General features: G+C 39.8%; 1 protein-coding gene across 1 annotated transcript in view; it reads left to right on the top strand.

Moving 5' to 3' along the window:
* The window catches only part of LOC124553359 (serine hydroxymethyltransferase, mitochondrial-like), a 190,280-nt gene that overhangs the window by 60,361 nt on the left and 102,680 nt on the right, over positions 1-27,239 (top strand). Inside the window, exons 5-6 of the mRNA XM_047127232.1 lie at positions 5,247-5,451; positions 18,278-18,417. Coding sequence (XP_046983188.1) covers positions 5,247-5,451; positions 18,278-18,417 — 345 coding nt within the window. The remainder of the gene's footprint in view (positions 1-5,246; positions 5,452-18,277; positions 18,418-27,239) is intronic.

Raw genomic sequence — 27,239 nt, 5'->3', positions numbered from 1 at the left:
CGCCATTTTAAGTATTTAAAACAGTTCCATTCTCGCCGCTGGCGGTAAAATTCCATCTGCCATACGGTGCTGCCATCTCTGGGACATATTGACAATGAATACGGCCTGATTTTAAAACAATGCACATGTTTCTATCTCTTTCCAGTCTGGAGAAAAAAAATCGGAGGCCTTAGAACTTGAATGCGCCTCGTATAACAGTAAATATTGGACATCCTGGGTCCTCGTGTTATTCCTTGTATGATAGTGTTGTGGTGATGGTTCAAATGGCTCTAAGCACTATGGGACTTTACATCTGAGGTCATCAGTCCCCTAGGCTTTGAACTACTTAAACCTAACCAACCTAAGGAAATCACTCACATCCGTGCCTGAGGAAGGGTTCGAACCTGCGACCGGAGCAGCAGCGTGGTTCTGGACTTGTTGTGGTGACATTTTTCAGTAGGACAGTACTCATTCACATGTGGCATGTGTCAGTGAACTGTCTGTGCGATTCTGAGACACTCTTGTGGCCAGTAAAATGCCCAAATTTGTCCCCAATAGAATGTAGGTGGGACCTCTCGGATGCCAACTCCGTTGCAGTGCCAGTATCCGGGATCTCAAGGTTAGTTAAGACAGTTGTGATACGATGGCTGTGTGACACTCGTCTCAGTCAAATTAGTGGATGATCCAGTCCAGCATAGATGCAACAACATACTGATAACTGGACTCATACTAGGGATGGCAGTTATCACTGAAACAACCAGTTTTTGGTTAGACCAGTTTTTTTCCATCCCAGTTTAAACTAACTGTTAAAAACTGCTCAAAATACTGGTTTCTGAAATAAACAGTTTTCAGTTTTTTATTCTTATTATTTCCTGTAATAAATGTAGAAATCTATCAAAGATTGAAAAATTTTTACTATCAGTTTCCAGACACACAGAAAATGAAAATATTAAATTAAACAGACAAATAAAAGAAAACTTAGTATGCTCACCATTCGCTGCTTTCCTCAAAAAGTAATAAGTTGTTGAATTTTACAAAAAGATTACCAATATTCTCCTATCGATTTGAAACTGTCTGAAAATCGTGTGATTGAGGGTCATACCACTGTTTGGACATTAAGAATAATCAGTGCTAAAGGGTGAAAACTGGGACTGAGGAACTCTGCTTTTCATGTTAATTTGCTAACAAAGAGATAGAGGTGTTGGCCAGTACTTACCTCAGCTCAGTACAGCCGATAGATACACAAAAAACAGAACCGAAAATTTACGTTCGTAGCTTTCGGAACAAATGTTCCTTCATCAGGGAGGAGAGAGGGGAAAGAAAGGGAAGAAGGGAAAGTGGATTCAGTTACTCACAACCCAGGTTATGAAGCAACAGGGAAAGGAAAACAGGGAGGGTAGCAAGGATGGAGGCATGGTTTTCAGAGGGAAGTCAGAGATATTCTACTGTAAGTACTGTGCCAGCTTCAAACCAAAGAGGATGCATACAGAAGTAAAGAGGTATACAGTATAAAAATAAACACTATGTAGGATGGAAAGATGCATGAATGGCTAAAGAGGAAAGGGAAAGAGGAGAAGACTGAAGAGTAAATGGGAGTGAGGTGGTTTAACGTAGGTTCAGTCCAGGGGGATGGCGGGACGAAAGGATGTGTTGGAGTGCAAGTTCCCATCTCCGCAGTTCAGAGGGACTGGTGTTGGGTGGGAGAAGCCAAATGGCACATACAGTGTAGCAGGTTCCTAGGTCCCTAGAATTATGCTGCTCCGCTACTGGGTATTGGACATCTCCTAGGCAGACAGTTCGTCTGTGTGGTGTCACCGCCAGACACCACACTTGCTAGGTGGTAGCTTTAAATCGGCCGCGGTCCGTTAGTACATGTTGGACCCGCGTGTCGCCACTGTCAGTGATCGCAGACCGAGCGCCACCACACGGCAGGTCTAGAGAGACGGACTAGCACTCGCCCCAGTTGTACGGACGACTTAGCTAGCGATGCACACTGACGAAGCCTCGCTCATGTGCCGAGCAGATAGTTAGAATAGCCTTCAGCTAAGTCAATGGCTACGACCTAGCAAGGCGCTATTAGCATTACATTGCCTGTATCTATCAGAGAGTCACTTGTATCGTCAAGAGCGATGTACAACAATGATGGATTAAAGTTAAGTATTCCAGCAGCTACGTACTTTTCTTTATAGCATTCATTACGTTCCTGTTTCAGAGCTCACGCCAATCTGCGTGAGCTTAACGTGTGCCTTTCGACTACTTCCGAGTGGCATGGCTGTCTTGCTATGCCACTACAGTCTGGGTCCGTTCATGCGCTCAGCCAGTTTAGTTGTTGTCATACCAATGTAAAAGGCTGTGCAGTGCAGGCATGTCAGCTGATAAATGACATGTGTAGTTTCACATGTGGCCCTGCCTTGAATTGTGTATGTTTTACCAGTAGCGAGGCTGGAGTAGGTGGTTGTGGGGGGATGCATGGGGCAGGTTTTGCAGCGGGGTCGGTTACAGGGGTAGGAACCGCTGGGTAGAGAAGGTAGTCTGGGAATATTGTAGGGTTTAACAAGGATGTTACGGAGGTTGGGGGGCGACAAAAGGCAACTCTCCCTGTTTTCCTTTCCCTGTTGCTTCATAACCTGGGTTGTGAGTAACTGAATCCACTTTTCCTTCTTCCCTTTCTTTCCCCTATCTCCTCCCTGATGAAGGAACATTTGTTCCAAAAGCTAGGAACGTAAATTTTCGGTTCTGTTTTTCGTGTATCTATCGGCTGTACTGAGCTAAGGTAAGTACTGGCCAGTCCCTCTATCTCTTTGTTAGTATTTGTTTCACATCTTAATATGAGATTTTCCATTAATCATTTTCATGTTAATTTGTCTGTTTTCAAGGACTGCAAGCAGATAAAGGTGTATTATATAGACACAGGCAGCAGATCAGCTAATTTCTATTTTATTGTATGCTGTGAATGAAATGTTGTTAAGATTCTAATTTATTACTGTTACCATAGTTTCCTTTCTCTTTCATTGTTTCATAGAAATGACAGACAAATATTTGATCTTTTAAAGCAAATAGAGCATTGTACTTCACTGCTAAGCTGCTTCGTAAAAATATTTCCAGACTAGCATCAGTGCCATTCTGCAGTACAACAGATTTCTGGTGACAACAGTCAGAAACTACTGTATAGACCACCTGGGGACATGTCTTGCACCCACATTCTATGAGCCACAACACACACCAACAGGGGCATTACTGTCTCTGTCATGCTGTACCAATTCTTATGCTATGGATTTGTTGCCCATTTCTATCAGCAGTGTTGTTAAAATAGCACTGAATGATTTTTCCATTTTCTACAAGACACAATATTTCAAGCCAATGCAAATTTCATGAATAAAAATTACTTCCTTTTTTTTAAAAAAAAAAAAGGTTTATTTAAAAATGAATAATTTTAGCACTGCTGCTATGGCTAATTGATTTTCAGTTTTTTTACTTGGTTATTAGTAAAAAATGAAAATCATCTGTTATAACAGACCAAACAAATACCAAAAAATACCAGTTATTCAAAACTAAAATACTGGAATAGGTTTTAACAAGTCAGTTTTTCCCATCTCTAGCTCGTACTCTGAAGTTCCTTGTAAATTTGGCTCAGTGTTGTAGTCACTGAAATAATATCACTTTTCAGGCATAGTACACTCGTGCTCATAAATTAAGGATAGTGCCGATACCTGGTGAAACACGCTGTGGTGGGCGTTTTTCAGTTTTAAATCACCTCGGGGTATGATCGTGTGGTGCATTTGACCTGCAGTCGTCGCACGGTGCTGCTGGCAGCAATCCACATACGCAGAGGTGTGTTGGAGCATGTCAGAGTATGGTGTAGCGAGTAAGTGTACAGACGTTTTCAGACATGCTAATGGTGACTGTGTGTTGAAAATGGCTCAAAGAACACATATTGATGACGTTATGAGGGGCAGAATAGTAGGGCGACTGGAGGCTGGCCAAACACAGCAGGTTGTAGCACGGGTCCTCCGTGTGCCATAAAGTGTGATCCCAAGATTATGGCAATGATTCCAGCAGACAGGAAACGTGTCCAGGCGCTACAGTACGGGATGTCCACAGTGTACAACACCACAAGAAGACCGATATCTCACCATCAGTGCCCGTAGGCGGCCATGGAGTACTGCAGGTAGCCTCGCTCGGAACCTTACTGCAGCCACTGGAACAGTTGTCTCCAGACACACAGTCTACAGACGACTGAACAGACAGAGTTTATTCGCCTAGAGACCTGCAAGGTGCGTTCCACTGACCTCTGATCACAGGAGAGCCCGTAAAGCCTGGTGTCAAGAACACAGTACACGCTCATTGGAACAGTGGTCCCAGGTTATGTTCGCAGACGAGTCCAGGTATAGTCTGAACAGTGATTCTCGGCGGGTTTTCATCTGGCATGAACCAGGAACCAGATACCAACCCCTTAATGTCCTTGAAAGGGACCTGTATGGAGCTCGTGGTTTGATGGTGTGGAGTGGGATTATGATTGGTGCACGTACACCCCTGCATCTCTCTGACACAGGAACTGTAACAGGTCAGGTGTATCGGGACGTCATTTTGCACCAGTATGTCCACCTTTTCAGGGGTGCAGTGGATCCCACCTTCCTCCTGACGGATGATAATGCACGGCCCCACCGAGCTGCCATCGTGGAGGAGTACATTGAAACAGAGGATATCAGGGGAATGGAGTGGCTCGCCTATTCTCCAGACCTAAACCCCATCGAGCACATCTGGGATGCTCACAGTCAACGGTCAACATATCACTGCACATCTTCTAACATCTAGGACACTTCAGGAGCTCCGACAGGCACTGGTGCAAGAATGGAAGGCTATACCCCAGCAGCTGCTCGACCATCTGATCCAGAGTATGCCAACCCATTGTGCGGACTGTGTACATGTGCACGGAGATCATATCCCGTATTGATGTCGGGGTACATTACGCAGGAAACAGTGGCATTTTGTAGTACATGTGTTTCAGAACAGTTTTCTCAACTTATCACTGATACTGTGGACTTACAGATGTGTGTCATGTGTGTTCCCTATGTGCTTATGCTATTAGGGCCAGATTTGTGTAATGCCATGTTGTGTGGCACCACATTCTGCAATTATCCTTAATTTATGAGCATGAGTGTATATAAGTGTAAATTTACCGGGTTCATGGATTAGTGGAGTGCCTATCTGACATTTAATGAATGGTCATTATATACATGGTCTGTTCTTGTTCTGTTTTTTCCTAGCTTGACTCATGGATTCATGACAGATACTAAGAGAGTGTCTGCTACTTCACTTTTTTTCGAGTCGATGCCATATCGCCTCGATATTAAGACCGGCCTGATAGATTATGACATGCTGCAAAAAACTGCACTTCTCTTCCGTCCCAAGATTATAATTGCTGGAACATCAGCATATGCCAGGTTGCTGAACTACGAATGTTTCAGAAAGGTAAGCTTCAGGGTGAATGTCATTACTTTGCATCTATGTACCATTGTGAAACAGTGATTATGGTGTTAGTGTTGTTTTTTTCTCAGTCTTGATTGTGACGAAAATAAAATTACAACTTTGGGGTTAGCAGTGTCAGTTGATTAAGAACAATCTTCAGATCATGCTTGCTACAGTACCAAATACATTGTTGCCTTAATATCATAATTGCTAAGTGTAACTTAGAATCGAGTTTAGTAAGGAATCTGTGGCTAAGTGCAATGTTGGCCATGTCATTGTTACTAAGTGTAATGTGATAGTAGAAAAAGTTGTTCAGAGCATAGCTCGTAAATTTCAAAAACTGTCAGAAGACTCTTTCTTACACTGTCTCCATCTAATTACCTGGCAATAGCTTCACTGTGTACAGTTCCTATTTCACGAGACTGTTTCTTCTACATGAATGAAGACAGAAACTTGTGTTGAATTTCAGTTTCACATTCAGGGCCGGTGTGAGGTCCAAGCAACACAAGCCACTGCATGAGGCACCGAGCTGCGAGGTGTACCAGAGGTGCCGCAACTATAAGATTTCTGTGCAGGACATATCAGAATTAATAGCGGCAGCTTTCACTGTCAAGCAGAGAGGAGTGCACGAGGACAAGATTTGTATGTAGTGCATATCGCAATTAGTTGCAAAACTTACACTGGGGAAAGTGAACAAGGGAAACGGGGAAGGGGGGGGGGGGGGAGCAGGGAGGGGGTGGGGGGCAAATAATAGTTTGCTCATGTAGAAAAATGTGTTCTTGAACCAGCGTTGTGCACATTGAGACTAATAAGTTTACCAAGGCGCCAGTTGTGTAAGTTGCCCTTTAATGTATTTGCCACTATATGTCTCCCTTGTGGGTTGTAATTAAACTGACAGTGTTCACAGTGCTGCAGTGTGGGCTGTATACACCCTGGGATGCTGAAATGTCTTAATTCTGTTCATTAATTGGTTTATTTGTGGAGTATTCTGAAAAATTAATATTTTCACTTTCTGCCACCAGGTGAAAATATGGCACTGTAAGCAATCAAAATGTGAAATGTGTCTTGTTTTATTTATTTATTTATTTGAGATACATATTCCATAGATCCAGTATGGCGTGATTACGCATGGATGTGGAATGAGTCAAAGCAGATAAAATATAGATATCATAAAATACAATACATACTGGTATATTACACATGGTAGATCAATGATTCAAAACTGGTACAATACAATAATATAATCAAGATAATAAACAATACAATACAAAAATAAAATAGTGATAAAAAACAATACAGATAACAATGACAAAGGAAATAATCTGAATCACTACTCAAATTACTTATCTCTGTTGAAGAATTCATCTAAAGAGTAGAAACATTTTTCCAATAGAAATTCCTTTAGCTTCTTTTTGAATAGCATTTTATTTTCTTTAAGACACTTTATATTATTCGGGAGTGCATTAAATATTTTTGTACTTGTGTACTTTACCCCTTTTTGTACCAGAGAGAGATTTTTCCGTTCACAGTGCATATCACCTTTCCGTCTTGTGTTATAATGATGGTATACCTCATTTGTTTCATATTCAGAGGAATTGAGAAGAGTGAAAGCCATGAGTGAGAGGAGATATTGTGAGGTAGTGGTTAATATACCTAACTGTTTAAAGAGATTTCGACATGAGGTTCTTGGAGGGACACTACATATAATTCGGACTACTTTTTTCTTGCTTACAAAAATTTTTTTTTAATGTGGTGAGTTGCCCCAAAAGATTATTCCATAGCACATCACTGTATGAAAGTAGCCAAAATATGCAGACTTTGATATGTTGATGTCTCCAATTTTGGAGATTATTTGGATGGCAAATGTTGCTGAGCTAAGCTTTTTTAGTGTTTGCTGTATGTGGAATTCGCAGTTGAGCCGGTTATCTATTTGAACACCTAGGAACTTTGTGCACTGAACGCTCTGTAACTGTTGGCTATCATGTGCAATGTTAATCTCTTCTGGGCTTATGTAACTGGATTGTAACTGCATGTAATTTGTTTTACTGAGGTTTATTGCTAGAGAATTTGCCGGGAACCAGTTCAGCGCATTTGCAAGTGCTTGGTTGGCATTTAACTCTGCGTCAGTGGAGGTTTTGCTGGCTGTCACTTTACTTGTGTCATCGGCAAACATTGTGATATTGCTAGCACTATTTGAGAACGGGGGTAGGTCATTAATATATATAATAAATAGGAGGGGGCCAAGGACTGACCCTTGTGGAACTCCATGATGTACTATTCCCCAAATTGTTGTTTACTAATTAGTGCAAATTTTTCAAGGTGATTGACAATCCTGATGCATATTAATTTTTCAAAGACTTTAGAAAATGCTGTTACAAGAGAGATAGGACGATAGTTAGAAATATCTGTGGGATCACATTTTTTGTAGAGGGGTTTCACAATAACATACTTCATTCTGTCAGAAAAGATTTATGTAGAGAGGAATTGAATATATGAGCTAGAAATTTAGAGAGTTGATTACAGCTGGCTTTTACCAGTTTGCTGGAAATATTGTCTACACCCGACAAATTTTTACTTTTTAGAGACACTATGGTTTTTTTTACTTCTTGCATGGTTATGGGGGCCATACCTATCATGTCTATAGAGTTAGGGGAAAGTTCTTTCAGAGTTTATTGCCTTTTCTGAAGAGCCTTTGCATGCTGTTTTCTCAGCAGCAATTAAAAAGTGCTCATTAAAGATTTGAGCTACAATATCTAGATTTTGAACTATCTTACCTTCATTGTTAAGAGCAATATTTTGGGTCTTGTTGGGGTAATTTGCACCAGTCTCATTTCGTATCACTTCCCATATAGTTTTGGTTTTATTAGTGGAGTTATTAATTTTTCAGCACTGATACATACTTTTTGATTTCAGAATGACTTTGTTCAATATTTTACAGTCTTTTTATAGTTATTTAGAAGGTTATGGTCATCTGATTTTTTTGAGGCAATGTACAACTCTCTCTTTCTTTTGCAAGAAATCCTAATTCCACTGGTAATCCAAGGCTTGTTGGTGGATTTTTTAGTGTGGGTTTTATATATTATTTTTGGGAAGGTACTTTCAAATATTAGAGCCACTTCATTACTGAAAAGGTTGTATTTGGAATTGGCATTTTCTACCTTATATACTGGACTCCAGTCTACGTTTTGGAGACGTGATTTAAAGATCTGTATTGATGTCAGTATGCTTTTTGTCGCTTGGTGGTGTGTGTTGATTTCTTTTGTGAAGTGACTGTTGTAAATGGTTAATAATATTAGTTTTCCATATAAAATACAATGGCTATTGAGAAGAAAGACCATGTGCTGCTGGTAAAGTTGTTTTATCAGAACAGCAACAGTAGCAGTGCTGCATTTTGGGAATATTGCCAACAAGAATAGCAGTAAAGAGGTCCTGTTTCAGTTGGGCCAAAGAATATTGTGAAGAAATTGAAAGTAACAGGTGAATTAGGTGGTGCAGCAGAGAGAGGGAGGCAGCCATTCATGTAACAGTTGTTGATGAAGTTGTCATAGCTATAGCCGACTGTGCAGCACATGCCTCATCTTCTGCAGCGAGTGCTCGAGCTGTTCAAGGGAAGTGTCTCTCCCCTGTGCAACAGTTCAAAAGATTTTGTGGCATATTTTACTTTGTTATCCCAAAAAGACTCATAATGTGCACCAAATGAAGCCCCAAGAAAGGCTATAATGGCGTGACTTGGCCCTTAGTTTTGTGGCACGCGTGGAAGTGGATGACATGTGGCCAAGGAATATTCTTTGGAAGGATGAGGCACATTTCAGTCTTTGTGATGCTGTGAGTGCACAGAACAGTCACATATGGGGTTCTGCTCCACCACATTTCGTGCAGGAACGTCCACTGCATTCAGCGTATGTGACTGTATGGTGTGGTTTAACAAGCTCCTTCATTCACAGTCCATTTGTATCTGAGAAAATGAGACCTCACGGGCATGTTAGGTCAACTTGTGATTCCAGCTTTTTAAGGACGTAACTGTGTCCACACCACTATTTTCATGGAAGATGGGGAGACACCACATCTCGCTCGCCAGGTGAAATATTTGCTTCGAGAAACGTCCAGTAATGATCGCTTCATCTCTTGTAAGAAGGCCCACTGATCCCCCAACCTAAATTTGTGTCACAGGTTGTGAGGATGTCTGAAACATTTTGTCTCTGAGGGACATTTCTGGAGTCTTCTTGACCTGAAGGCTAGCATATGATGACGTATCACCAAATACAGTGTGAGCAGCTGGTAACTGTATAGCATTATGGATGCAGCATCTTGCTGAGTCAGGAAATCATACTGAACATGTGGTGAAACTTGTGATCAGGTCCTATTAAATGTGCCAGAACCACCATTATTATATGTTTTACCATTCCTCTCCTTTTTCTGCACACACACCACATTCTGGCTGCTTACAGTGCCATGTTTTCACCCAGTGGCAGAAAGTGGAACTATTCATTTTGTCAGCAAACTCCATCTGATTAATGAACATACTTACGATGTTTTGGTGTCCTGCAATGGTCCCACACTGCAGCACTTGTAACACAGTCAGTTCAACTATAACCACTGGGCATCTTGCTCATTCAGTATGGCGAGTGTGGAACGGCAATAAACAATTGAAAAAAGGCAATTTTGTGTTCTCCATTTCAACAGGTGGAATTCAATTACAACTGTCTGGCATTATTTTCATCAGGAATACAGCACAGCATCTCCTCAGTTACATGACACAGGTTATTTACATAATGGGTAATCTATGTATCACCCCTTGTGTTCGTTACGAGGTAGAGTGTGTCCAGCAGAGTTTTTGCTTGCAGTCCACACAACTCTATTTGTCGTGCCAACCGAGGGTCAGCCATGCATTGTGTCTCTGTCTGGTGTATTTTGTGTCATATTGTGCTCTGCCAAATTTACAGTCCAGTAGTTTTGTTACAGTGCATAAATGATGTAGTAAATGAAAGGACTACTGGTAATATTGGAAAGAAATATAAATGATTGTTTGAGAGAGAAATTGGGGGCTGACAACTTTCCTTTCTTTTGTATTTGTTTATTTTGCACACAATTTGAATGACACATTGATCAGTGTTAGTCCATTGTGTATTTTTTAGCCTTGCAAAATATAAATTGTTTTGCAAGTAATGAAAATTAGCTGATCGCGTAACTTCTGTGCTTTTATGTAACCAAAGGAATAACTTTTGATACAAGTACAGTTTACATCAACAAATATAAAAACTCGTATAATTATTCTTGTTGTTTCTGTACTCAGTACAATGTTTTTCATCATCATTAAAGGCAAGAGTTTTCTGTTTTTATTGATAGGCCTGAAACTTATTTATGAATTTGTAAAAACAGGTTTTATATAAGCTCAATAGTATTGAAGTGAGTCAGGGTGTGTTTTTATTTAGTAGTTTCACTTAATTTTACATTTTTTGGTGAAATTGTGTTCTCTGGTACTGTATGATAAATCTGTAATCTGAAACTTCCTGGCAGATTAAAACTGTGTGCTGAACCAAGACTCGAACTCAGGACCTTTGCCTGTTCGAGTCTTGGTTCGGCACACAGTTTTAATCTACCAGGAAGTTTCATATCAGCTCACACTCCACTGTAGAGTGAAAATTTCATTCTAAACCTGTAATCTGTTTTTTTCTTTTTTTTATACTACAACATTCCTCTGTTTCACTTTACAAATCAACAATTTTAAATAAAACCTGGATCAAACATTGTCAGTTTCTCTTGTGCAACAAATATTGTTCATCTTTAAATAACAGATGGGAGGATATTGGTTGACCACAATATTGTTGCACTTGAGAGTGATGATGCTTCGCTCAGCTTATTGTGACTTTTTATTGTGATATTTCGTGAGGATAGTATATGCACTGCTGTCTTTGAAATAATTCACATTCTGATGCATTTTCCTTAGTTGCCACTGTTCTTGTTTACTGTGTAGCTGCTGCATGTTTCTGTTAATGGCCATGGGAGACCAAGTGCAATAATGTCATGGTCAAGTAATAACTATGGCAACAAAAATTTTGTGTAGGTTATGCAGCCCTTTCTATGTACTCACTAAGTTTCTAGATGGTTCACTGCTTCCAATTTCTAGGGGAATGTAGTAAAACACTCTTTGCTTATACAAACAAAACAGTTGAAATGAGGTAATTCCCGATAGAAATTCAGTGCACCTAACCTACTCATACCTCACCTGTCTTTCAACAACTTCTTTGCCTCTACACTTCTGCCTCGACTGACATCTCTGCCCAAACTCTTTGTCTTTAAATATGTCTGCTTGTGTCTGTATGTGTGGATGGATATGTGCGTGTGTGCGAGTGTATACCTGTCCTTTTTTCCCCCTAAGATAAGTCTTTCCACTCCCGGGATTGGAATGACTCCTTACCCTCTCCCTTAAAACCCACTTCCTTTCGTCTTCCCCTCTCCTTCCCTCTTTCCTGATGAGGCAACAGTTTGTTGCGAAAGCTTGAATTTTGTGTGTATGTTTGTGTTTGTTTGTGTGTCTATCGACCTGCCAGCGCTTTTGTTCGGTAAGTCACCTCATCTTTGTTTTTATATATAACCTACAAGTAATGCGGTTACAACCTTAATTGACTGAGGCTACTAGAGAAGGTACCCTAGTCTACAGTAGCCTACAGTGCTTTTACAAATCAAGTTTTGTGGTGATGTTTGTGTTTCAAACTGCACAGGATTGAATTGCTACAAGATGCAAAGGAATGGAAGACATTAGCTTCCAGTGGGTATTGACTTATATCAATGGCATAAGCTGACATGCCCAGAAGAACAGATACCACATATATGAATTCCTACATGCTCTTCACAATGCCGATAAACAGCATCATGTGGAGTTATGTAAATTCATTCTGGTCATGAAAATGGAAAATGATAAAAACCTTTCACAATTAATATTCAGTGATGACGTTATGTTCCATTTAAATGGAAAAGTAAAACTCTGTGATGTCAGGATATGGGGAATACAGAAGCCGCGTACTATAGTCCACCGTGAAAGAAATTCTCCAAAGCTTCATGTGTTTTGTGCTGTTTCTCAAGAATAGACTTATGGCCTGTTCTTTTTTAGGGAAAAGACACTTGCAGTAATGAAGCACATGGATATATTGCACGTCTAGCTTTTTCAACAATTGTGGTAACAGGCAGAGCACAGAGCACATGCATTGGCAGCTGCGTGTAATAGCATTTAACAGTGAACTGCTTCAAATTTTTTAACAAAATTTATTATTAATAATGTAACAAATCATTGTGGATAGTTAGAGCACAATATAAAATTAACATTTAGAAGTGTTTTTTGTCAGTAGGGACTGCAAAATGAGCTGCACCTAAGTAGGACATTTTCAAGAAATCAATTCCAGTGGCTGCAATGTAGCATGTATATTATTTAGCGTATGGCTAATACAGACATATCATGAAATTAAATTACCTACACATATGTACAAATTGACACGCAAGAAACTTAAGTTTGTCTTTACAACTGAATATCCAGTACTTCAATTCAGCGTACAGCATCTGGAGTTGCTAGCAGGAAGTCCTCTTTGGTGCCGTGATAGGCTCGAATCCTGCATTCACTGTCAATGTGGTGAACAGTCTGGTACGGAGCCCCACAGCCACAAGCTGGATCAGGCAGCTTCCTCCACTTAAAGAGAGCATCCCTCAATTTACTTGTAATAACTTATTACCATCAAAGTGACCAAATTTCATGTTTCTAACCCCATTAGTTTATTACATAATGGTACCTGAAAGTAAGAAAAATGTAGTTTTGAGAGAAATCCATTCAAAGTTTAATATTGCAATTCTAGTATAGTTATTGATGGGAATTACATACCACTAATATTTTTCTGCACCATACTGAGCATCATCTGAACATACTGATCTTCTTTTCTTCTCTTGGTCACTATTCTTTTCTGTCTGGCTTCTTTTGTGCATTTTAAATAAGCAATATCTGCTTTGCGGATTTGCTCTTTATTTATTTGCACCAAGGATTTTGCAGTATTTCCACTAGATTTTATGCCCAATAATTCCAAAACATCCAGTTTTCTAATTACACCATCATTGAAGCATAAAATAGCATCATAAACACCAAATTTGAGTGTTGGAAACTGAACAAATACAGTTTTCAGTAACTGGTTCCAAATGACAGAATTCACACATTCATTTAAATTTTTGGTTTTCCCATGAAGACATTTCTTTTAATTTCATTCATCACTGATGCAGGTAAAGAATGTTTGTGGTCATATGTCGCACTTCTCCTGTACTTGCACCAAGTGTCAGGATCATTTGGGCAAAGACTGTGTGCCAGGAAAACCATCATATCTCACCAAAAAATTTTCGTATTTATACAAAACAAAAACTGTTTCACGCAGGAAAGACCAGGCATTTCAAATTTGCTAAAATCTAAAAATTTAATTTTTGAAGCCCATTTGCCTTCCATATCCCCTTGGTAAGTAAAATGGTTTAGTTGGCCCAATCCAGTAAGTTGTATAGTAGACGGACAAACAGCTTCCCATGCTGCAGCTTACTTAGCATTGGCATACCACTGGGCACATTTGAACGCCATCTGTTAAGCAGCATGCATTGTTGTCTGTCTTCATTCCACTCTCCCTTTACAGTCACCTGTTGTGGAGCAGCAATGTGGCTTGTTGGAGTGATCACACAGTGGTTAAGTTTGTTGATCTTTGTGTAGAACATGACTGAGACTGTAAACTTTTTTTCTGAAGGAACAGTGTTTGATTTGTTTGGAAAGTGTGTTGCACTCCAGCTAAAATCATTGCCATTGCTATTGGTTCTGAGGGCCAACAGCTTATAAGGATTGTTTCAAAAGTTCTGCACACTAGTCGATAGAATTGAAGAAAATAATGTATTTTACAAAATACCTTTACAAGCCTTCAATATAATCTCTATTCTTGCTTATGACAGCTTCCCAACATTTTGACAACTTTTGTGTTCTGCATAGGGAACCTTCATTGTTGAGCTGTCTGATTACTCAGGTCACCTCATGGGGAGGTTCACCATTTATATCAAAATGTTTTCAGTGAATTTGTTCCTTCAATCTGAGAAAGAACTAAAAGTCTGGTGGGCTCATATCAGGACTTTATCGTGGGTTGGGAAGTATTTTCCACCCAGATTTGTCTATTGGTTCTCTTACTGGCTGGGCAATATGCGGTCTTGCATTATTGAGCGATATGCGGATACTAGTTACAAGCATGTTGGACCTTCTTTGATGAATTGTCAGGTGCAAAACATTTTGCAGAAACAGGTTGAAGTATGCACCTGTTACAGGCATGCCCTGGGACACTCTTGTTTGTAGCTATGACTCCAGTCATGACATACACAAAGCTCATCATCAGTTTCACCTTCAATTGTTGGTGGTGGAATATTTTCAGGTGGTGAGAGTCGAAACTTTTCCACTGCAACGACTGAGGCTACAGCTCCAACTCAGATTTCGTCAAGTGCAACAGTCCTTTTCAGAAACTGTTCTCCTTCTTTTTGATAACATTGAAGCAATTCTTCTGCGATTCTTTTGAAATTTGCTTCCTGCTCTTCACTCAGAACATGTACAACCCATATATCAGCAACTTTTTTCATCTTTAACTTTTCATTTGTGATTCTTTAAACTAAAGTGGCAGACAGTCTGGCCTCATATTCAATTTTATTAAATCTTTTTCGTTGGTCCTTTCTCAAAATGTCATTACCAATAACTTAAGTGAAATTACAATGAAACACCCTTAGCTGCTTACAGGCATTGACATACATCAACGGGGACAGATGAAAATGTATGCCCCGACCAGGATCTCCTGCTTACATGGCAGATGCTCTATCCATCTGAGCCACCGAGGACACAGAGGATAGCGCGACTGCAGGGATTTATCTCTGGCACGCCTCCCGCGAAAACCACATTCTCAACGTATTGTCCCGCACTACGTTCGTAGTGCCCCTGCCCATTATACTCATTACTCACGGCGCATTGCCGATTCCCGTAAGAGTTCGGGAACTGTTTGTACATTCGCACAGAAGAAGAAGATGGTCAAGTGGCCGGTGAGCCTTAACTATATATTGGAATGAAATTACAATTAAATAAAACACCCTTAGCTGCTCACAGGCGTTGACATACGTCAACGGGGACAGATGAAAATGTGTGCCCCAACCGGGACTCGAACCTAGGATCTCCTGCTTACATGGCAGACACTCTATCCATCTGAGCCACCGAGGACTCAGAGGATAGCGCGACTGCAGGGATTTATGTCTGGTACGCCTCCCACGAAACCCGCATTCTGAACGTATTGTTTCGTACTACATTTGTACTGCCCCCGCCCATTATACTCGTTACTCGCGGCGCGTTGCTGATTCCCGTAATTTCTTCTGACGAGCTGCTTGGTCACCGATGGTATCTGTTCTTTCGGACATGTCTTAAGTGTTGTAGTCCACTGCAGTTAACTGCCTTCCACTTCTCGGGTTGTCCTCAGTGCTTACCCAACCGTCACAGAAATGGGAAGACCACTGTGATACTGAGCCGTGATCTGCTACACTATTCTGTCACACCTCTCTCAAAGCATTGTGAATTTCCATTGAGTTCTTTCCTAGTAGGGATGCAGTTTTGATGTAGGAACGCTGGTCACTGTGTGTAATCCGACCTGAGTCAGGCACCTCTTTAGTCACTGTCCTCACCCATCCAGACCCATCCCTGTTCCCATTCCAGCACTACACAGCCATCATTCCACCATCACTGTCAGCCTCTTTACTTCTCTCCTTTTCCGCTACCCCTCCCCCCCCCCCCCCCTCCCCACCTCTCCATGTCGTATGTCTGACCTGCAGCATTTCACTGTCTTCCACCCCCAACATACTATCCCTCCCTCTCCCCGCTCCATCCTCCTCCTTTCCCCCACCCAGTTGCCACTCCCATCATGCACTGCTGCTGCTGCTCGCAGTGTGGTTTTAGTTGCCTCTGACTGCAGTTGTGTGTGAGTTGCGTTTGTGTGTGTGTGTGTGTGTGTGTGTGTGTGTGTGTGTGTGTGTGTACATGTATTGTTGACGAAGGCCTTAATGGCTGAAAGCTTTGTTTATTTGTAACAGTCTTTTTGCTGTGCCTATCTGCAACTCAGCAGCTATGCTATATGGTGAGTAGCAACTTTCCTTTTCATAATATTGTTACATTCCATCCTGGATTTTCCATTGTGTGAAACTGATAAAAACGCTATACAGGAATTGGGTTGGGAACTCATTCTGCATTCACCTTTCACTAGACCTTGTGCCCTCAGATTTCCATATTTTTTATTCTCTGTTGAACAAAATTCAAGGAACGTCCTTTCCGAATGGAGATGTGCTCCGAACATCGCTGGACAAGTTCGTCACCTCAAAACTACATCGACATCTACATCTACATCCGTACTCCGTAAGCCACCTGACGGTGTGTGGCGGAGGGTACCTAGAGTACCTTTATCGGTTCTCCCTTCTATTACAGTCTCGTATGGTTCATGGAAAGAAGGATTGTCGGTATGACTCTACCTGGGCTCTAATCTCTCTGATTTTATCCTCATGGTCTCTTCACGAGATATACATAGGAGTGAGCAATATACTGCTCGACTCTTCGGTGAAGGTATGTTCTCGAAACTTCAACAAAAGCCCATACCGAGCTACTGAGCATCTCTCCTGCAGAGTCGTCCACTGGAGTTTATCTATCAACTCCGTAATGCTTTCACGATTACTAAATGATCCTGTAACGAAGCGCGCTGCTCTCCGTTGTATCTTCTCTATCTCTTCTATCAACCCTATCTCGTATGGATCCCACACTGCTGAGCAGCATTCAAGCAGTGGGTGAACAAGCGTACTGTAACCTACTTCCTTTGTTTTCAGATTGCATTTCCTTAGGATCCTTCGATGAATCTCAGTCTGGCATCTGCTTTACCGACGATCAACTTTATATGATCTATCTGCAATGTTAAATCACTTAAAGCACATTACACTTGTCTTCATTGAGATTCAATTGCCATTCCCTGCACCATGCGTCAATTCGCTGCAGATCCTCCTGCATTTCAGTACAATTTTCCATTGTTACAACCTCTCGATATACCTCAGCTCATCCACAAAACGCCTCAGTGAACTTCCGATGTCATCCACAGGGTCATTTATGTATACTGTGAATAGCAACGGTCCTACAACACTCCCCTGTGGCACCCCTGAAATCACTCTTACTTCGGAAGACTTCTCTCCATTGAGAATGACATGCTGCGTTCTGTTATCTAGGAACTCCTCAATCCAATCACACAATTGGTCTGATAGTCCATATGCTCTTACTTTGTTCATTAAACGACTGTGGGGAACTGTATCGAACGCCTAGTAAACTATACGATTTCTACAGTCGCAGAATCAAAAAGTTACCACAGCGTTGGCGGACTGTTCCAAATAGTGAAGAGAATATATTATGAATGATTAAAGTCTCTGTTATGTATGTATGTTGTGTCTAGTAAACATGTGAAAAAATGCTACAAACTTAGCACCAACCTGATAATTGTAAGTTGAATGTAATAAATGTTACAAAACCTTGAAACCCTGATATTCATTTTGATACATACAACACTGTCTCTACCAACTCACCCTCCTGCACTGCTCCAGGTAGAATTCAGTCTCTTGGTGGGCAGCGATCATAATGTTTTCTGTCACCAGTGTCTTTTGCAAGTGTAATTATTGTGGTGTTATAGTTTCTGAAATTTGAAAAGGCTGTCATTTTGATGGCACCATGCGAAGGAGGTGTAAATATGTAAATGAATGATTTCAAATTTGCCTGCAGATCTGTGACTCGGTGAAAGCGATTCTGATGGCAGACATGGCACACATTGCTGGAATAGTGGCAGCCGGGCTCATCCCGAGTCCCTTTGATCACTGTGACATTGTCACCACGACGACACACAAGACCCTCCGTGGAGCCAGGTACATTGTGAGCATCGTTTTCTCTGTTCTACAACTACTGTTCACATAAAAGCACAGTGAAAAATAATGTTAATATATTGCATCAGAATATCAGGGGATTAAAAAACAAAGTAAATGAGCTTCTTATTTCCAGAATGAGATTTTCACTCTGCAGCGGAGTGTGCGCTGATATGAAACTTCCTGGCAGATTAAAACTGTGTGCCGGACCGAGACTCGAACTCGGGACCTCTGCCTTTCGCGGGCAAGTGCTCTACCAACTGAGCTACCGAAGCACGACTCACGCCCGGTACTCACAGCTTTACTTCTGCCAGTACCTCGTCTCCTACCTTCCAAACTTTGTTTTAATCTGCCAGGAAGTTTCATATCAGCGCACACTCCACTGCAGAGTGAAAATATCATTCTGGAAACATCCCCCTGGCTGTGGCTAAGCCATGTTTCCGCAATATCCTTTCTTTCAGGAGTGCTAGTTCTGCAAGGTTCACAGGAGAGCTTTTGTAAAGTTTGGAAGGTAGGAGACGAGGTACTGGCAGAAGTAAAGCTGTGAGGACGGGCCGTGAGTCGTGCTTCGGTAGCTCAGATGATAGATCACTTGCATGCGAAAGGCAGAGATCCCGAGTTCGAGTGTCGGTCTGGCACACAGTTTTAATCTGCCAGCAAGTTTCAGCTTCTTATTTGTTTAGAAGATATAGAAACTGAGGATGGAATAGATGTACTATGCCTGTCTGAACATCATATGGTCACAGGCATGGAAACAGTAAATGTAGGTGGATATAAGCTTTCAGAACATGTAAGTGGAGACACTATGGAAAGAGGAGGAGTTGCCATATATGTAAAAATCAGTCATAGTGTGAAAAATTTGGAAACTAAAAAATTTAGCAAAGAGCAACATATAGAAGCATGTGAGCTTAAACTAAATAATGGCACTTCTATAATTGTAGCCGTGGGAAATTTTCAACTATTTTTTAAAAACTTGGATTCTTTGTTGTGCTGTCTCTCAGACAAGGGAAAGCAAATTATGGTTTGTGGGGATTTCAACATAGATTTTCTGCAAGAGTCCGATAGAAAGCTTGACCTTGAAGTATTACTTGGTTCTTTCAATTTGACGTCAGTTATTGATTTTCCTACTCGGGTGGTACAGGAAAGCAGCACACTGATAGATAACGTTTTCATAGACCGAGATAAATTTAATCAAATGAAAACTTTTCCTGTTAAGAATGGCCTGTCTGATCATAATATACAGATAGTTACAGTATATGATATAGCTCCATACAGTAATGCAAAACAGTTCTCCAAAATAGTGTGTTCCATTAATGATTTAGCAATTCTAAATTTTAGGGAAAGCTTGCAACAGTTAGACTGGAATGAGGTGTACAGGGAGCATGATGCTAATTTAAAATTTAACCTATCTCATGATGCCTTAGTGAGTATATTTGAAAACAGTTTCCCTAAGAAAACAGTGAAATAGCCATGGCTTACTAGAGGGATAAAAATATCTTGTAAACAGAAAAGGGAAATGTTTCTTATAGGTAGGAGGAGTAATGATCCTGAAACAGTGAAACATTATAAAAACTACTGCACTGTAGTGAGGAAAGTTATTAAAAAGTCCAGAAGTATGTCCATTATAACTGAGATTAGCACAACTGTTAATAAAATGAAAACAATTTGGAATATTGTGAAAAGGAAAACAGAGCAACTGAGAGCACAGGAAGACTGTATTTCTATCAAACACAATGAAAAGTTTGTTAACAAGAAGTCAGAAGAAGAAAATATTTTTAATAATCATTTTTTAAGTGTTGTAGAGAAAATAGGATCCAGCTATTCATTACAAAATGCAAAGCAGTATATGGAAGAGGCAGTACCTACGCAATTTGATAAAACTGAAATTCAACCCACCTCTCCTACTGAAATTAGGTAAGTAATAAATTAGCTCAAAAGTAAAAGCTCATGTGTAATTGATCGCATTTCCAACAGAGTACTGAAAGCGTTTTCCCAACAAATAGGTAGGATTCTCAGCCACATATATAGTAACTCATTGAAAAAGGACATTTTTCCACCTAGACTGAAATACGCTACTGTTAAACCATTGCATAAAAAAGGGGATAGATCTGATGCTTACAGCTACCGCCCAATCTCACTTCCGACAGCTTTATCCAAAATTCTTGAAAAAGTAATGTATTCAAGAGTAGCATCACATATTTGTAAAAATGATGTACTAACAAAATGTCAGTTTTCAGAAAAGCTTTACAGAAAATGCTATATGTGCTTTCACTGATCAAATATTAAATGCATTGAATAACCGAGCTTCACCCATTGGGATATTTTGTGATCTCTCAAAGGCTTTTGATTGTGTGAATCATGAAATTCTTCTAGATAAACTTAAGTATTGTGGTATGAGTAGGACAGTGCACAAATGGTTTAATTCATACTTAACTGGAAGAATGCAGAAGGCTGAAATTAGCGGTACATATCTGCAAAAACCACTAGAGTCCTCTAACTGGGGAGGTATCAAGCATGGTGTCCCTCAGTGTTCAGTCTTGGGTCCCTAATTATTCTTAATATATATATATATATATATATATATATATATATATATATATATATATATATATATATATAAACACTTTTCACTCTATATTCATGAAGATGCAAAGCTAGTTCTTTTTGCTGATGGTACAAGTATAGTAATCACACCCAAGAAGCAAGAATCAGCTGAGGAAATTGCAAATAATGTCTTTCAGAAAACTATTGAGTGGTTCTCTGCAAATGGACTCTCACTAAATTTTGAGAAAACACAGTTTATACAATTCTGTACAGTAAATGGCATAATACCATTGATAAATATAGAATATGAACAGAAGTCTGTTGCTAAGGCAGAATACTCAACATTTCTGGGCGTGTGCATTGATGAGAAATTAAATTGGAAGAAACACATTGATGATCTGCTGAAACGGTTAGGTTCAGCTACTTATGCTATTCGAGTTATTGTAAATTTTGGTGATAAACACGTTAGTAAATTAGCCTACTATGCCTATTTTCATTCACTACATTTATATGACATCATGTTTTGGGGCAATTCGTCATTAAGAGAGAAAGTTGCACAAAGGTAGTCAGAATAATAGCTGGAGTCAACGCAAGATCACTTTGCAGACATTTATTTAAGGAACTCTGGATATTCACAGCACCTTCACAATACCTATATTCACTTATGAAATTTGTAATTGATAACCCATCCCAATTCAAAAATAAGTGAAGTGCATCGCTACAACACTAGAAGAAAGCATGATATTCACTATTATGGATTAAATCTCTCTTTGGCAGTTTGGCAGAGAAAGGGGTGAATTATGCTGCCACAAAAATCTTTGGTCATTTGCCAAATAGTATTAAAAGACTGACAGATATCCAACCAAAATTTAAAAGCAAATTAAAAGAATTTCTGAATGACAACTCCTTCTACTCAATAGATGAATTCTTAGATATGAAGTAGTAACTGTAAGCGGAAAAAAGAGAAAAAAGTAGTAGTTAATTATTTTGTGTAAAGAAAACTTAAGTTACAGTGATGCATTCCACTTCATTACGAAATGTCGTAATCATGATCTATGGAAGAAGGATTATTGTATGTATGTATGTACTGCAAGCCTACTCTGGTTTACACCCACGTGACAAAAAGTCATGGAATACCTCCTAATATTGCATTGGACCTCCTTTTTCCCAGCACAGTGCAGTAACTTGATGTGGCATGGACTCAACAACTTGTCGGAAGTCCTCAGCAGAAGTATTGAGCCAGTCTGTCCCCTACAGCTGTCCATAATTGCGAAAGAGTTGCCGGTGCAGGATTTTGTGCACAAACTTACCTCTCGATACATCCTGTACATGTTCGACAGGATTCAGTTCGGGTGATCTGAGTGGCCAGATCGTTTGCTCAAATTTTCCAGAATGTATTTCAAACCAATCACAAATAATTGTGGCTCGGTGACATAACGCATTATTATTCATAAAAATTCCATCATTTTTTGGGATCATTAAGTCCATCAGTGGCTGCAAATGGTCTACATGTAGCCAAATATAACGATTTCCAGTCAATGATTGGTTCGATTCGACTAGAGGACCCGCTTCATTCCATGCACACAAAGCCCACACAATAATGGAGTCACTACCATGGGTTCTGTGTCACATGTGAACCCCGCGATCAGCCCTTAGCAACTGAAATTGGAACTCATTTGATGAGGCCATGGTTTTCCATTTGTCTAGGGTCCAAATGATATGGTCATGAGCCCAGGAGAGGCAATGCAGGTAATGTCATGCTGTTAGCGAAGCCATTTGTGTCAGTCGTCTGCGCCATAGCCTCTAATGACAAATTTTGCCGCACTGTCCTAACGGATACGTTTTTTGTATGTCCCACATTTATTTCTGCAGATATTTCTCACAGTGTTCCTTGTCTGTTAGCAATGACAACTCGACACATAAGCTGCTAATCTTGGTCGTTAAGTGGAGGCCGTTGGATCTGCATTGTCGGTGGTAAGAGGTAACACCTGAAATTTTGTATTCTCAGATCACTCTTGACCCTGGATTCTCAAATGATTTCCAAAATGGAATGTCCCACGCATCTAGCTGCAACTTCCATTCTGTGTTCGAAGCCGTTAATTCCCATTGTACGGCCATAGTCACGTCAGAACTCTTTTCATGTGAATCGTTCAAGTACAAATGGCAGCTCCACCAGTGCACTGCCTTTTGATAGCTTGTGATAGCTTGTGTTTGCAATACCTTCCCCTTTTATGTGTGTGCATATCACTATCCTATGACTTTTGTCACTGATAGCTTGTGTATGCAATAGCATCTCCATATCTGTGTATGTATGTCACTATCCTATGACTCTTGTCACTGATAGCTTGTGTATGCAATACCATCTCCATTTATGTGTGTGCATATCACTATGCTATGACTTTTGTCACTGATAGCTTGTGTATGCAATACCATCTCCATTTATGTGTGTGCATATCACTATCCTATGACTTTTGTCACTGATAGCTTGTGTATGCAATAGCATCTCCATATCTGTGTATGCATGTCACTATCCTATGACTTTTGTCACTGATAGCTTGTGTATGCAATACCATCTCCATTTATGTGTGTGCATATCACTATCCTATGACTTTTGTCACTGATAGCTTGTGTATGCAATACCATCTCCATTTATGTGTGTGCATATGACTATCCTATGACTTTTGTCACTGATAGCTTGTGTATGCAATAGCATCTCCATATCTGTGTATGCATGTCACTATCCTATGACTCTTGTCACTGATAGCTTGTGTATGCAATACCATCTCCATTTATGTGTGTGCATATCACTATCCTATGACTTTTGTCACTGATAGCTTGTGTATGCAATAGCATCTCCATATCTGTGTATGCATGTTACTATCGTATGACTCTTGTCACTGATAGCTTGTGTATGCAATACCATCTCCATTTATGTGTGTGCATATGACTATCCTATGACTTTTGTCACTGATAGCTTGTGTATGCAATAGCATCTCCATATCTGTGTATGCATGTCACTATCCTATGACTCTTGTCACTGATAGCTTGTGTATGCAATACCATCTCCATTTATGTGTGTGCATATCACTATGCTATGACTTTTGTCGCTGATAGCTTGTGTATGCAGTAGCATCTCCATATCTGTGTGTGCATATTACTATCCCATACTTTTGTTGCTTTATGTATTATGTTAACATAATGATCTTTAAGTAATGAATTCTTTCATTTACACAATGAACTTGGTCAATACCTTCATGAATGAGAACCTACAAGGATGTGGAATGAGTCTACATCTACATCTGCATCTGTACTCTGCTTACTTGGGGGGGACTACGAAGTCCTGTAATAACAAGAAAGGAAATACCAGAAAATACATGGAACATACTTATCGTGCAAACAAGATATCTACCAATACAGGTAAGAAGAAAAAAGAAGATATTTTCATACTTTCAGACAGTCATGGAAAGGGCTTAGCCAACATTTTGTGTAACATGCAAACTATATTCAAGGTTAGTGGAATTACGAAACCGGGTGCCCCTTTGCGCGAAGTTTTAAAAGACTGTGAACATTCTTTGAAGCTTGGAAGCAACTGTCTAATAATAGGAGGTGCTAATGATGTTTATAGGAACGAGGGCAAACTCGCCACAAGAGCTCTAAGAAGTACATTACAGAAAATTACAGATGTTAACTTCTTCATTGGCAGTATCCCACAAAGACATGATCTTATAGAAGAATCCTGTGTCAACAAAGAAATCACAGTTACTAATAGGAAATTTGAGAAAATCTGCCGAAGCCTCCCAAATGCCACATATGTGGACGTACCATCCGCAGAGAGAAGTCATTTTACAAGGCATGGGCTTCACAGAAATAAACTCGGAAAATCATTCATTAGTCGAGAAATCCTTAATGCAGTGAAGGCAGTTAAGGACAAGAATAGCACGACCATACCACTTCCACCACCAAACACAGCAACTGAAAATTTCCAACAAGAAAATGAAACTGAATCACTGACAACAGGTCCAGCACTAGAATCTCCACTTTCGTCAAAAACAGCTGAGATAAATGATTCAACTAGGACAGAAGTTTCCAAAGCAGCTTCAGCAGAAGCAGCTACATACTACGCAACTGCATCATTAACAAGAAAAAAAACGCCTGATGTGCCAACAGCCAATGACCTTTCATCAGTATTGGCCGCTCCTCAGTCTTCAACAGTGGAAGACTTTTCACCAGCTTCACCATCATCAGCAGTAACAGAAGCAAACAGAAGAAGCACAAGAACCAGGAAACTTTCAACTCTGCAGGATTTTTGGTACCCGGCCTCAGTTACAAGACTAACATAAGGCAGATACCTTCAGATACACCAACTTCCAAGTCAAACCGGCAACAGACTCACCTCCACTGTCATCGACAGAAGAATAACCATGCCACCAGCTCATCTGAAGGATTTTTTAGCATCAGGTCTAAAGGGAAAGGAGCCACCAAGATAAGTGAAAACAAATGCCTAACAGTGTTTCACCAAAACATTCAAGCCATAAAGAACAAAGCACAACAGCTAGAAGTAGAATTGGAAAAATTTGATAGCCAAATTTTGTGTATCACTGAACACTGGTGCAAAGGGAAGCAAATTGAACACATTGCATTAGCCTCATTTGACCTTGCATGTTACTATAGCAGAATCTCAATGAATGGTGGAGGTTCATGTATCTATGTAAAAAAAGGTATGACATTTAAACTAAGATATGATCTTTTAGATCTAGGTGAGGACAAACATTTCGAACTTTCCGCTGTTGAAATAATAGGACCTGGCACAGCAAAAAAATTAGTCATATTTTGTGTGTACCGCTCTCCTAGTGGAGACATTGATATATTCTTCTCAAAACTGAATCAAAGCTTAGACAAGGTTTCTGGACCAAAAGCAAATGTAATTATCTGTGGTGACAAACATTAATATGATGAAGCCTGATAAGGCTAGCAACATATATGTGAATATTCTAAGCTGTTATGGAATATCCTCCCTTGTTAATTGTCCAACTAGAATAACGAAAGAATCCTCCTCATATATAGATCATGTAGCTACAGATATTGATAGTAAAAAATGTCATATTGTTGTCCAAAACCTGGGTCTAGCAGACCACCTCTGCCAGATCTTAAAAACTAACATTCATGTAGAAACTCCTCCTAAACTTTGTACATACAAAAGAATGTTTTCCAAATCAGCCCTGCATCAGTTTAAATCCCAGCTAGAATATGAAGATTGGAGGGAAGTCTATGCAGAAACCAACGCAAATCAGAAATTTATCAAGTTCATGTCAATTTTTAAACTCAGATTTGAAGAGATGTTTCCCAAAACTCTTTATCAAATTAAAACTACAAAGAGAAATCAGTGGGTGACTACAGGTATCAAAAAATCCTCAGAAACTCTTAGATATCTCAACTCCATAAAAAATAATCAATCTAACCCAGAAGTTCTGCAATCCTACAAAAAGTACAGGAAAATTTACAGAAAGGTGTTGCTAGCCGCAAAAAAAACTTTCAAACAACAAAATATTACTTGAAGCTGAAAACAAGAGCAAAGCAGCCTGGAACATCGTCAAACAGGAAACATCTAACTCTGCTAAAAAGGACTTCAATTCACATATTAAAAACAAAGATGTACCAGTAGGTAACCCTAAAAAATTAGCTGATTTTGTAAACTCATATTTCAGTAGTATTGCAAAAAAATTACAGCAGAAATTTCCAGATACGTATGATTTACCTACTCAGAACCGGCCAACAAACTCAATGGTGCTCTTGCCAACTACAGAAAGGGAAGTGGCACTAGTAGTATACCAACTAAAAAATAAAACTTCAGTAGGACTTGATGAAATCCCAGTCTGTGTAATTAAAGATTGTATAGACTCCATAAAGGGCCCATTAACAGACATAATTAATGAATCTTTCGAATCTGGATACTTTCCGGAGTACCTAAAACAAGCAAAAGTTATACCTATCCTTAAAAACGGAGATGTGGAAAATGTAGAGAACTACAGGCCGATCTCTATACTGTCTATCATTTCTAAAATAATAGAAATACTAGTGAAAAAGAGACTGCTAAATTACCTGAATAAATATAATCTTCTTTCCAATGACCAATTTGGTTTTAGGCCCGGAAAAGGCACACAATATGCTATAGCACAGTTCACTAAAGTAATTTTAGAAGCACTGGACAAAGGTGAAAATGTAAGTGGTATCTTTTTAGACTTGTCCAAGGGCTTTGATACAGTTGACCACAAAATCTTACT

This window comes from Schistocerca americana, chromosome 11, assembly GCF_021461395.2.
Source record: "Schistocerca americana isolate TAMUIC-IGC-003095 chromosome 11, iqSchAmer2.1, whole genome shotgun sequence".
Taxonomy (NCBI): Eukaryota; Metazoa; Arthropoda; class Insecta; order Orthoptera; family Acrididae; genus Schistocerca; species Schistocerca americana.
The sequence above is the reverse complement of the archived record's forward strand: the minus strand, read 5'-3'. Positions and strand labels throughout refer to the sequence as shown.